The 12,463-nt window shown below is 41.8% G+C and overlaps 1 protein-coding gene across 3 annotated transcripts in view; it reads right to left on the reverse strand.

The window, feature by feature from the left end:
- Positions 1-3,582: 3,582 nt before the first annotated feature.
- The window catches only part of LOC310681543 (glutamate decarboxylase 1-like), a 30,874-nt gene continuing 21,993 nt past the window's right edge, over positions 3,583-12,463 (reverse strand). For 2 of the 3 annotated variants that reach the window (XM_083449489.1, XM_083449490.1), the window contains 4 exons: positions 10,511-10,660; positions 8,579-8,686; positions 5,369-5,458; positions 3,583-3,845 (listed from right to left, as the gene is read on the reverse strand). In XM_083449489.1, coding sequence (XP_083305615.1) covers positions 3,672-3,845; positions 5,369-5,458; positions 8,579-8,686; positions 10,511-10,660 — 522 coding nt within the window. In that variant the 3' untranslated portion in view covers positions 3,583-3,671. The remainder of the gene's footprint in view (positions 3,846-5,368; positions 5,459-8,578; positions 8,687-10,510; positions 10,661-12,463) is intronic. The other variant, XM_083449491.1, reaches the window with a different exon arrangement.

Consider the following 12,463-nt stretch of genomic DNA (forward strand, 5'->3'; position numbering starts at 1 on the left):
GCTCCACCATTTATTACAGCAGAGCAGGCAGATCTCCAGTCATCAACCTGGCTCCTATTCTGGTTTAAGGCAGGGATGGGAACCAGGAAGGAGGGCACCCTGTTGGTTCTCCTGCATTTCTCACTGGGTTTTGGTACCACTAACTGGGTTACCACAAAGGGATGGAACTAAGTAGGGAGCACAGTGGTTCTCGAGAATTGAGCTCATTCCCAACAGATGGGATTGAAAAGATGGTGCTGAGGAATGTTGCTCTTCATTTTGGCCAGTGGCCGATGACTCCATCTTGCCCCACATGCTGTTTAACATCTACATGAAACTGCTGGGTGAAGTCATCTAGAGATTTGGGTTGTAAAGCCATTGGTATGCAGGTGACACCAAATTCCATGTCTGATTTCCATGTGGTCCTACCAACGCGTTTGAAAGGTTGAGCCACTGTTTGGTAGCAGTGAAGGGCTGGGCTAGGCAGAACAGAAACATACAAGTCAGACAACATTTGGAGGACCACATTCCTGATTTAACAGGTGCCACAGGCAATATGGGGAATGGAACAGACAGTGTTTAGCCAACCACAGTGAAGGGATGCAGCAAACATCAGTGACATTTGTTTTGAAAGTAATCCAGCCAAATTTGTATTCCAAACTGGGTCATTGTGAAGTTTGGTCTTGTAACTACAGATCAAATATCACAGATACAACTTCTATATCACTTCGAACCTAATACGTTTTGATGGGGCCCATCCACACATCCAGCTTCAAGTTATCAGGTCACCTGGTATTGATGAATCAAATTATATAGGTGAACAAATTAATTTACACATGAATATGGGACCAATTCACCCAATGGTTACAATATACAAAATTTAGTTCCAGCTTGCATGTAGCTTCAGTAACTTAAAGTTTATTTCCCTGTTTTTTGACAGAGACAGAGGGGTTAACTTGGAGAAGTGTCAGATAAAAGAAATGTTCTTGTGTTAATGGTAATTTTATAGCTGTGGGATGATTATTTTCTTAATAAGACCAGGGAAAATCTAGTGTGTGTGACGCTTCATAGCTTTAAAAATATCTATGTCTGCTGAGTTACATGAGGCTATTTCTTTTGCGGACTCTTAATATCTAAGAGTTAGGTGCTCTTAACAAATGTGATAAGCAGAACATTAGAAATAGTATATACTAACTTACGTTAGACAAATTAAATCAGGATTGGAATATATGTTGTTGGGGAAAGTGATATGCACACCCCTTGAGGTTTGGATAGGCAGTTAATGCTTCTATAATCATTGAGAGCATTCATAAAATTTGAACCGAGATGTTTTATAACACACAGCACAGATGTGAAAATATATGGGTGAGTCATTATTGTTCAGAGAAGTTTCATAAGACCATAAAAGAGCTGCCCAAGGGAAGGATGCATCACCTGTGAGAATGGAACGAGACTCAGAGAAGCCATAAAAACGCATCCTCAATTTATTTTATGCCTCATACATGCAGGGTAGATTCGCTCCTCAGATCGTTGCTACTGCTTCAGCAAAGACTCTGTCACGAGTCCTTCTGGAGTATTGGCAAGATTATCCAGCTCGAGTCCTCCTGCTGTATCTGCAATCCTTCTGATCCCACTCAAATGTGAAGAATCACATAATCCAGCAGAGCCCAGGGAGCCCACCAGAAGGGCCTGAGCTAGCTGATCACCACCTCTCTTAAGAAACCAACACCCAAGTTATACTGAGTCAGACCACTGACAAATTTAGTCCACTCATGCTTACTCCAACTGGTAGTAGGGCTGCGATTCTTCTTGTCAAACCAGGCAAGTGAGAGGTATGTGAATAGGGCCTGCTGGTATTTTAAAATGTTTTTTAAGAATAGCCATGCTGGACACCAGTTTGAAGCACAGAGTAACTTTCTAGTTAAAATCTATGAAGCTGACTAAGGGACGTGGGTGGCGCTGTGGGTTAAACTACAGAGCCTCGGACTTGCCGATCAGAAGGTCACCGGTTCGAATCCCCGCGACGGGGTGAGCTCCCGTTGCTCGGTCCCTGCTCCTGCCAACCTAGCAGTTCGAAAGCACGTCAAAGTGCAAGTAGATAAATAGGTAAAGGTAAACGGCGTTTCCGTGTGCTGCTCTGGTTTGCCAGAAGTGGCTTAGTCATGCTGGCCACATGACCCGGAAGCTGTACGCCGGCTACCTCGGCCAATAAAGCGAGATGAGCGCTGCAACCCCAGAGTCGGTCACGACTGGACCTAATGGTCAGGGCTCCCTTTATCTTTACCTATGAAGCTGACCTGGGTCTGTTCTGGTTCCATTCCTGAACTGCTGGTTCCCCCTGAGGTCCACACTGAACCAGCAGAAGGACCAAGTATTTTTGAAACAAAAAATGCCTTGTCTCCCTGCTGGAGGGATAGGATTCCTGGCCTTCAATTATATAAGTTCCACACTCTTACCTAGCTAACACCAAATGAACAGGAGACACACCTAGATGAAAACAAGAACCCTCCTCCATCTTAACATGCAAGTTTCATGTACATAATTCATAGAAATCAACCATGTTTTACATAATTGGGAAATCACTTGTGTGTTTATTAATTTATTTAGCATTCATAATACAATGACAATATTGCTGCAATGCTGTTCAACGTATTCTGGATTATGTACTTTAAATCCATATAACTTCAGCTAATAATCTATTACTCTGTGCTTCTTGAGATCCCTGTCAATGTCCCTGATAGTAATGCCCCTTTTCAACACAACATAAATATAATTTCCTAATAAATATTAAGGATTTATTCCGACATCAAAAAATAAAAGTCATCCCTATGGATCTTACAGGCAGAAGAAAGAAATGTGTTTTTGACCTCTTGTGATGCTTGCTTTGCTTAGGGCTGCCATCAAATAAGAAAGTAGGCTTGCATCTGTTGGTCCATTGTGACCTGGTACATTTGGTTCGAATCAAAGGCAATGAAAAGTGCACCATATTTTTGTGTGTGTAGATCTAGATCTATCTCCTTCACTTGGGCCTATTAATTCTAAGAAAATGATACATGGACTCCTCTTGTCTTCATAAGGAAAACAGCATCCCAAATCCGAGAAATAGGATTTAATAGACAAATCCTAAGGGAGCAATCCTCTGCACAAGAAGCTGGTGTAAAGCAAGTTGGTGTGACTTAAGCTGATGTAAAGAAAGCTACACCACATCCAAACTCCGCTCAACAGCATGGCTACTGCTGGCAGAGCTGGCCTGGCAGAGGCAAAACAAACCTTTTATAAGGTGTTTAAGTTACATCAGCTTTGGGGCAGGTTGCCAAACCACATGACTGAGCTGCCAAAGCTTGGGATCCAGCTTAAGTTACCTCTCTCTTGCCACACCCTTTTCACAGACCTTATGCAAGCTTAAAATACACCACTTTAAAAGTGCTGATATTATTAGACACATGGAAGTCAGAGATATGGGATATCTATTAGTCTATCATCTACTCACCCCTTCCTTAAATGCGATATTAATAGATCTTGTATTTGAAGATAGTTTTAAAGATGAGCAGCTTCTAACCATGGTTTGTTCCTACTTTGAAGAACCTCAATATGCACCCAAGGTCATCAGAACAACAGTGACAAAACTTTAAACAGGATCCACTACACCAATGAAATGTTGGTCCCCACTTTTTGAGATTTATGGCCAGCTGTCACAAATCCTTCCCAAGCCTTTCAATTTCTTCCAAGAGAAAATCAACATCTGGTTTCTTGGTTGCTGGGTTAGAGAAGACCATTCTGAAAAAATTCACATGGTTCCCGTGAGGCTGATAACTAACCATTGTAGTACCTTCTTCTATCATCCTCGCTTTTATCTTTGGAGCAACCTAGACATGGTTACATGTAAAAAATTGCAATTATGTTCTGGAATAATTTAGGAACTAGTTCCATGAATAGGCAGTAGCAATAGTCTGGATCTGTAGCAGAGGAGATATGATACTGTAATGTTTGGTTTTAAAGAAAGGATGGAACTCATTGGACATGTGAAAGAAGAAGAAGAAGAAGAAGAGTTTGGATTTGATTTCCCGCTTTATCACTACCCAAAGGAGTCTCAAAGCGGCTAACGTTCTCCTTTCCCTTCCTCCCCCACAACAAATACTCTGTGAGGTGAGTGGGGCTGAGAGACTTCAGAGAAGTGTGACTAGCCCAAGGTCACCCAGCAGCTGCATGTGGAGGAGTGGAGACGCGAACCTGGTTCACCAGATTACGAGTCTACCGCTCTTAACCACTACACCACACTGGCTCATCCAGAAGAAGAGCTTTATCAAGTGCTTTTAATATTTGGCAGGCATCCCCTCTAAATTCAGTATACCTGAAAGAGCATCTCCACCACCATCGTTCAGCCAGGACACTGAAATCCAGCGCCGAGGGCCTTCTAGCTGTTCCCTCACTGCGAGAAGTGAGGTTACAGGGAACCAGGCAGAGGAAATAAACAACTATCCTACTTTTAAAAGACATCTGAAGGCAGCCCTGTTCAGGGAAGTTTTTAATGTTTAATGCTGTATTGTGTTTTTAATATTCGATTAGGAGCCACCCAGAGTGGCTGGGTAACCCACCCAGATGGGTGGGTTATAAACATATTATTATTATTATTATTATTATTATTAGTTTTAGATGACAGCCAAACATTTTTTTCAGCAAACTTACACCCACATGTAATCTACTGAACTATTTTTGTTTCCAAATTTTTACTGGTTTCTCAATGCTTTAAACAATAGCTATTTTTATGTATATGTGGGTTTTTGCTGTGTTTTAGGTACAATTTTACTACACATGGCTCTTAAGAGAACTATTTGATTCAGCAGTTTATAAATTTTTCTAAATAAAATAAATACAAGTATTGGAAACAAATGCAAAGAAAGGGCTTACATTATGAGACAATTATGAACAGCCATTTTAAAAGGCTATCTAGTCACTGGTGCTGTAGCATGATTGGCTAAAACTTCCAAAGATGTAATAAACACAACAGCTAGGACACTCTCAGGACTAAGCCATGGGCAGCAGCAGGAGGGAACCAGTCTCTAGGAATCAGCATCCAAGAGTTTCAGGGTTGAAGAATGCACCGAAACACATTTAAATATGTGTTTTAAGAGAACTGTGCCTTAATATTCCTGAGAGGCTTTCCCCCTAAAATTGCAGGTTGACATGGACATGCAACAGAATGGAATTATAGATTTAAAAAATATGCAAAACTGCCACAGACTAGAAATGGACAAGTTTTCTCATCCCTAGTTCTGGTGTGTAAATGAAAGAAATTGGGGTCTGCAACAGATCTTCACAACAACAGCATTGGCGTTCCTATTTCTGTACACACTTTCCATGACAAAAAGGTTTGCATGAGAAATTCTACCTGATGTAGTCTTTTCTCTCTCTCTGGTCCCTTTGGGATCTTTCGAAGGCTGGGTGGGATGTACCAGAAACACACATTGGTGAGTTCAGGCTTAGAGAAACAAAATAAAATACAAATTACAAAATGCCAATGTCTATCCGCAACAAATGTTTCCATTTATTAAACCCACCTGGGCAGATTCTAAACTTCACAATTCATTTTCAGCAATTTCTCTAGTGCAATTCACTCACAAATGCTTACTGTGTGTGAATGTGAAGCAAACCTAAGCCCAATGATTCTCTCTAAGCTTTTAATACATAAAATATTTCAGAAAGATTACAGAATCTGAAGGAGAGAATCTTGGCTTTCACAATTTCCTTGCACAAAATTAACATGGAAGCCAATGTTTAGTAAGACTCCAAATATATAAAAAGTCCTGGAGATGCTTCATAATCTAGCTGGCAGTTGCAAAACGATCATTACTCAGAAAAGGTCCTACAAGAGTCAGTTGTATGTTACTGTGAAATCTAAATTCATCCCAGTATGATATAAGCCTGGTCTCTGGGAAAGAGCTGGCTTTAAAAAGCAAAAATAAATCATTTAAATGTACCCAAACCCCCAGGTGAGATGACTATTGGGAAGCCAGATTTATTAGCAAATATGTCACACAAATAGTTCAATAAAATCAGTTTGTCAAATGACAACTGTCAGCACTCTCAGTACAATGTCTGAAAAGTCCGAATTCTAATTTATACAAAAGTATTCATTTATTTGTTGCAAATATAGTCCACCTTTCCTTCAAGGAGCTCAGTGTGGATCTCTCTGTTTTATCCTCACCACAACCTTGTGAGGTAGCTTAGGCTGAGAGTGAGTGACTGGCCGAAGATCACCCAAATTCAGTCATGAATAAGGTCTCAGCCAAGAATAAACTCAACCAAGACATGTATTTCAGCTGAATTTGTGGGTCCGAGCATGAAATGCGTTGACATTCAAAGCTCACAGGGGAAACTGGTAGTTTCTATTGACAAAGAAAGCAGATGGTACCTTGGACAGCTCCCAGAGGCCCTACTAAGGCTGCTACAATAGATGCCACCTCTGCAAGGAGCTAGAACCCAATGAAGCTCAATGAAGCTTTATATACAGGATAACCAGTGATAAAGCTCTGCCTCCCTGGAAGATTTGGTTGGCCCTCAACTTATCATCTTCTAGTCCTTGACTTCTGCTAGAGAGACAGAGATAACACAGGAGATTCATCCTTTGAATAAGTTTCTCCCATCAAGGGAGTTACTTGAACCTCATCCACATCAGAGTCTTCATCTACGAACTGCAAGGGTTGTGGGTTACGACAGGCTGAATTCATTGCAGCCCTAATTCGGTGTTGAATTTGCCATACTTGAAGTGTAACTTTCAGACGTTGGGTTGCAAACAATGGTGGCTTTGTGCCGTTGGAAGTGTTTCCACTTGCCTCAAAGCAAGAGACCATATTTTCACCATTGCCCTGTTCCAATTGCAGCCCTGGATGCTCTGTTTTGCACTGTCTCCTCAGACCTCAGGAGAAGCTTTTGAGGGTTGGCGACATTCATTGGGCTGGAGGGACTGGCAACCATCACTCCTTGTGAAAGCACTTGCAGAAGCTAGTGCAAAATCTCCATTGGACACAATCCAATATACTGAAAGGACGGACAGTTTTCATTTGACAGACGGATTACACTGAACTGCTTCTGTGATATATTGATTCATAAATGATTCCTGGTGTCAATGTGGATCCAATCTTGGCCAGTTACAGTCATCACGCTTAGGACACTGGTGCATCTATATGATTTATTTTCACCTTTAAAGGCATCTCTTTCCCCAAGACTAGGCTTACATCAAATTGGGAGGAAACAGGGTTTCAGCATAGCACGTCTGGGCACAAATGAAACTCATGCGGCAACATCTCATAAGAACCACACATATTTGGTGGCAGAGCACATCTGCTTCTATATTTACATTATATATTTTACACCGGCCAGCTATAATCATAAAGCCTCTCTGTTACTTTTAATATCTCTTTGGTTCTTACTGAGCATCATTTCCTAGCCTGGTTTTTTTCTTCTCTGGGATATTGCGTAAAACTGATGATAGCTCCTTCAGATACTCACATCTTTATTAAGCATTTTATCCATTACTAGCTCAGGGAAATCAGTGAGGTTACCTGTGGTTCATATCTATACACAGTACAAGTATCTGCATACATTGCAGAAGAAAACTTGCTGGAAGTATTTTATTGATCGTCACAATCCTACACCAGCTGAAGCAACAATGTGTGGCTCATAGACCTTAAAAAAAAAACACCCGAGATGCTTTGCATCTAATTTACTTATTTTGCCTAATTTATTTGGCTTCTACTTATCATAGGTGTGCCGTGTGAGGCATTCCAACTTCATAGATCACTGGAATTCTATTGAGTTCCACATAGCCTGGAAATATCAATTTTTTCCCTTTTCTTTTCAAAAATGAAAACAGCTCAACATTTGATTACATTGACTCAGACCAATTTTTGTGATTTTTTTTTAAAAAAAACTATGTTTTTTGTAGATCAGGAGTGGGGAATCTGTGGCCCTCTGGATATTGTTAGACTGCTAGGGTTGCCATATTTTGAAAAGCAAAAAAGAGGACACATTTGCCGACTTCTACTTTTAACTATGGATCTCTGTGATGACTCTCATCGTGGAAAAGAGGATGTGTCCTAGAAAAAGAGGACATATGGCAACCCTATTAGACTTCAACACCCACCAGCCTCATCCAGCATGATCAATGGTCAGGGAAAGTGGCAGTTGTAGCCCAACATCTGGAGGATCACAGGTTTCCAATCCATTGATTGATTGATTGATTGATTGATTGATTGATTGATTGACAGATAGCACAGAGACATTGATCATCACTTTTCCACTTTGCCAAAAACCCAACATGATGCACAAAGTTTAAATATACTTTTTGAAACAATCACTTGAATGGAATTGCCTCGTACACAGAGTCATGTACATGGCCAGATGAGTGGAACTTAGCAAACAAAATGGCTCTGGAGAACAGGAAACAGAAGTAGCTCAAGGAGCACATGCCACAAGCTAGAGGCAGTCACTCCTATTGGGTTGTGTGTTGGTCTGTTTGTTTATTAGTAATAATTAAATTTGATGCAGGATGCCAGGATCAATATGTAATCCAGTAGTACTCTCCTTGTTCAATACTTACCTCAGCATCAAACACAAGCTCATAGTTCTTTCTTGTCTTCAGTTCCTTGTAAAGGTATTCTGCAAGTTCTAGAAACCTGTTGATAAGTGTTTCAAATCCTCGCGTGCCCTGTAAGATATCAGTGGAGGGAAAGAGACAAAGTGAGAGAGTTCACTTTGCATCTAGACTGTATCATACTATTTAAAGGATGGAAAGGCCAGTAAATCTAGCCTCCTGGCCACTCACAGGTCAGCCTACAAAAACCAGGTGTCCGTAGGCTACAGGTATAGCAGAAATCCAGAACAAACCTGCAGCCCTTCAGATGTTGCTGGACTCCAGCTCCCATTGGCCCTAGTCAGCATGCCCAATGGTCAAGAATTGTAGGAACTGTAGTCCAGGTACATTTGGAGGACTACAGGTTCCCCATCTCTGAATTAGACAATATGTGCACTGCCTACAGGGAAGAGCTGAAACTCAAAGATAATGCAACTGCTTTGCATGCGGAAGGTCCAAGGTTCATCTCTGGCATCTTCAGGTGGGGCTGTCTTTAAACCCTGGAGAGCCACCTCCAGCCAAGTGTAGACATTAGTGAGCTTGATGGACCAAGCCTCTGCATGAGGTCACAGAATCATAGAATTGTAGAGTTGGAAAGGGTCCCAATGGCTATCTACTGCAATCCCATGTGGCGCAGGAATCGCAACCAAAGAGTCCCTGGCAGATGGCCATCCAACCTCTGCTTAAAAACTTGCAATGAGGACTTCCGGTTGGTCGCCCGGTTATGGCGGTCGGGAGCTCTTTTGGCTGAAAGAGCCCTAGCACTTTGAAGTTGGGGAGACCGCGAGAGTGTCGCGGTTCCCCGCAAAAAAACCCCTCAGATCGGGCGTTCTGAGGACCTGGTGTTCCGGCGGGTGTCTCTAAGAGAAGCAATGGGCCAGATGCTTATCTGGTGAAAACAAGCCATAAAGCTTTGTTGTATGACGTCCAACGCTGCCAAAGTTGTCCGCAAACAGACGCAGTGAACAGTGATTCTGGATATACCCACTATTTCATGGAATTCTTCTTCAGCACAGCAGAAGAATACAGAAATGCTTCATAATCCCATCCATATGGTGAATGGAATTGTATAACAACAATTGCTATGGAGCAGTGGTCATAAAATTATGTAACCACTCTATATGGTTGCTTCTCTTAGAGACTTGCATAGCCCACAAAGACTTTCAGAGACCTATAAGACTTATGTTTATTTGGTTCTATGTTTTCAAGAGAATCCATCAAGAGTGTATATTTTGTGACTTTCAGAGATTTAGAAGATTTCTGTTTATTTGATTTTGCAGAGAGTGCATATTTCATATATTCATATTGTTCAATGTTCTGTATAGATTATATAAAGAGTTTATATTGACATTGTGTTGTTGTACTTGGTCATCGTGTTGCCTTTGGATATTACTGATATTTGTTTGCAACACAGGGGTTTAATTGTTTGGTTACTTCCTAAGGTTTAGCCAGATTCTCCTTTCTTGTAATTTGAATCCACTGCTTCAGTTTCTACCCTCTGGAGCAGAAGAAAACATGTCCTTTGGAATATCCCTCAGAAACTAATGCATCACTGTGGCAGATGTTCCTCAGCAGATGCTATTTTTCTACAAAAAGAGATGCTAGAACTCACCACGAACACCTCCCTTGTTCTCTTAGAATGACAATGGTGCCCACCTAAGAGGTGCCAGAACTGAGTTTGAGTGAGTTCCAGCTGAAAAAAAGCCCTGGGTGCATCAATATAAAAGAGTTTTGTGGGTTTGTCAACCTCACTTTACCTGCAGTTCCCCTGCTATCCCATCCTCTCCCTCCCTTCCATGGCTTCAGATTCATCTTTTCATGATGAACGTCATTGTTATGCAATATATCTCAGCGACTTCCTCCCACGTGGGAGTCTGATCCCTGCAAGATGTTTCCTACCTTAGCTCTCCACATTAGCCACAGCTTGAATACGTCAACATGCCGGCCACACTGGATTGCCTTGTCCCCGGTGTCGTAAGCTGTGTCATACTGTTTGTCTGGTTGGAAGAGATATCCGGCACAGAGCTGATTACAGGCTTGGAGAAGACCCTAGCGGAGGGATAGAACTGTGAAGATAATGCTGCATTTGAAATCACCTTCACGTTTGAAACTATTCAGTGACAGGAAGTAAACATAATTTATTGACATTTTAATGATTTTGTAGAACCTGCTCTGAGAGATTTGCCTGAACATGATATGTACATGTACAGGGAACATAAAGAAGAACTCTGCTGAAACAGATCTCTCTAATCACATCTGGCCTGGCATCCTGATCTCCACAATTGTCAGCCAGATGGCTAAAGGAAATCCACAAGCTGGGCATGATGACAATGGTCATGTTCTAGCCCCATTGAAATAAATGGCATAACTTAGTCACAATTAACTTAGATACAACTGATTTCAGTGGGGCTATAGCATGAGACTCTACAGGTGAGATCACCTTTCCCCATATATGCCCACTCAGTCTGTGGATCTGGCACTGTTGCAGATGCAGATAATACTCTCTCTGGATTTGTAAGAAATTGATCTTCCACACTCACAATCTGGAACTCCCTATTGACATCAAGCAGGTGTCTTCACTGCACTCCTTTCCATAACTGCTTCAGACATGCCTCCCCCAGATGTGCAGAATGTTTACATGTGTTTTAAAATATATTCTTAGCTTATCACTGATTTCAGCGATGATTTCAGTGCTTTAAATAGCTGTTTTAACTATAGTCGAATGAAACTGCAGGCAGGATTCGAGACAAAAGCAGTGGAAGAAAAATGATAAGGTCACGGTACGTCGAGAAACTTTTTGTAATCGATCAAGATATAATGCAGCAGAAAAGGTTTGAGTAAAAACATGGTAGAGAGGGGGCGCAAAGTCAATTTATGAAACAATGTAATTACTTGATATGAAGATTATTGTGAAAATGTTGCAAAAATTTGATAAAAAATTGTATTGCAAAAAAACAGTTGCTTCCAATGAGCAGCGTTTGCAGGCTAATGTGGTGCCTCCTCTTTCCCCAGACACGACACAGCATCTTAGCTGTTTTTCCCTGTCCCCCTTGGCCTTCGTGGAGGCTCATGGGTTCCTTCCAAACCTGCCCATTCAAATGGGTCAATCCACGGCGGCCTCGGGGGCGGGGCATGGGAAGCGGACCTGTGGGAGGCAGGCTTCCGTTGCATCTGCCCCCCCCCCTCTATTTGCTCAGCTGACCCCTCAGTGTGTCATCTAGTTGGCCTAGGCCATCAGGACCACCACAATCTGGTTTTTTATATATACGTTTATTGTCTTATCCCTTTTGTAAACCGCTTTGAGCAGGCATCCCCAATCTGCAACCCTCCAGATGTTTTGGCCTACAACTCCCATGATCCCTAGCTAACAGGACCAATGGTCAGGGATGATGGGAATTGTAGTCCAAAACATCTGGAGGGATGAAGGTTGGGGATGCCTGACTTTGAGGTTTTGGGGTTTTTAACAATCAAGTAGTATATAAATATTATTAAATAAAAATGAATGAGTTAGTCTGGATACAACCCAAGTATTCATCATCATCATCATCATCACCATCATCATCATATTTGTACCCCGCCCATCTGGCTGGGTTGCCCCAGCCAGTGTGTTCCTTGTCAAAGAGATCAACTCAGACTCGGTACAACTTTTGACCCACCAAGCTGAATGCAGTCTACTCCCACATATTATGGCCTGCTGGATACTTCAAAATCCTTGCCTGCGCACACAGCCAGCATCTAGCAGGCTACACTACATAGCTGATGGACTGCATTCAGCTTGGCATGTCACACATTATTATGTTTACATCGCCTGCAGATATGTAGCCTAGCACAGCCTTCCTCAATCTGGTGCTT

This window comes from Podarcis tiliguerta (genome assembly GCF_965153285.1).
Source record: "Podarcis tiliguerta genome assembly, chromosome: 7".
Lineage (NCBI taxonomy): Eukaryota > Metazoa > Chordata > Lepidosauria > Squamata > Lacertidae > Podarcis > Podarcis tiliguerta.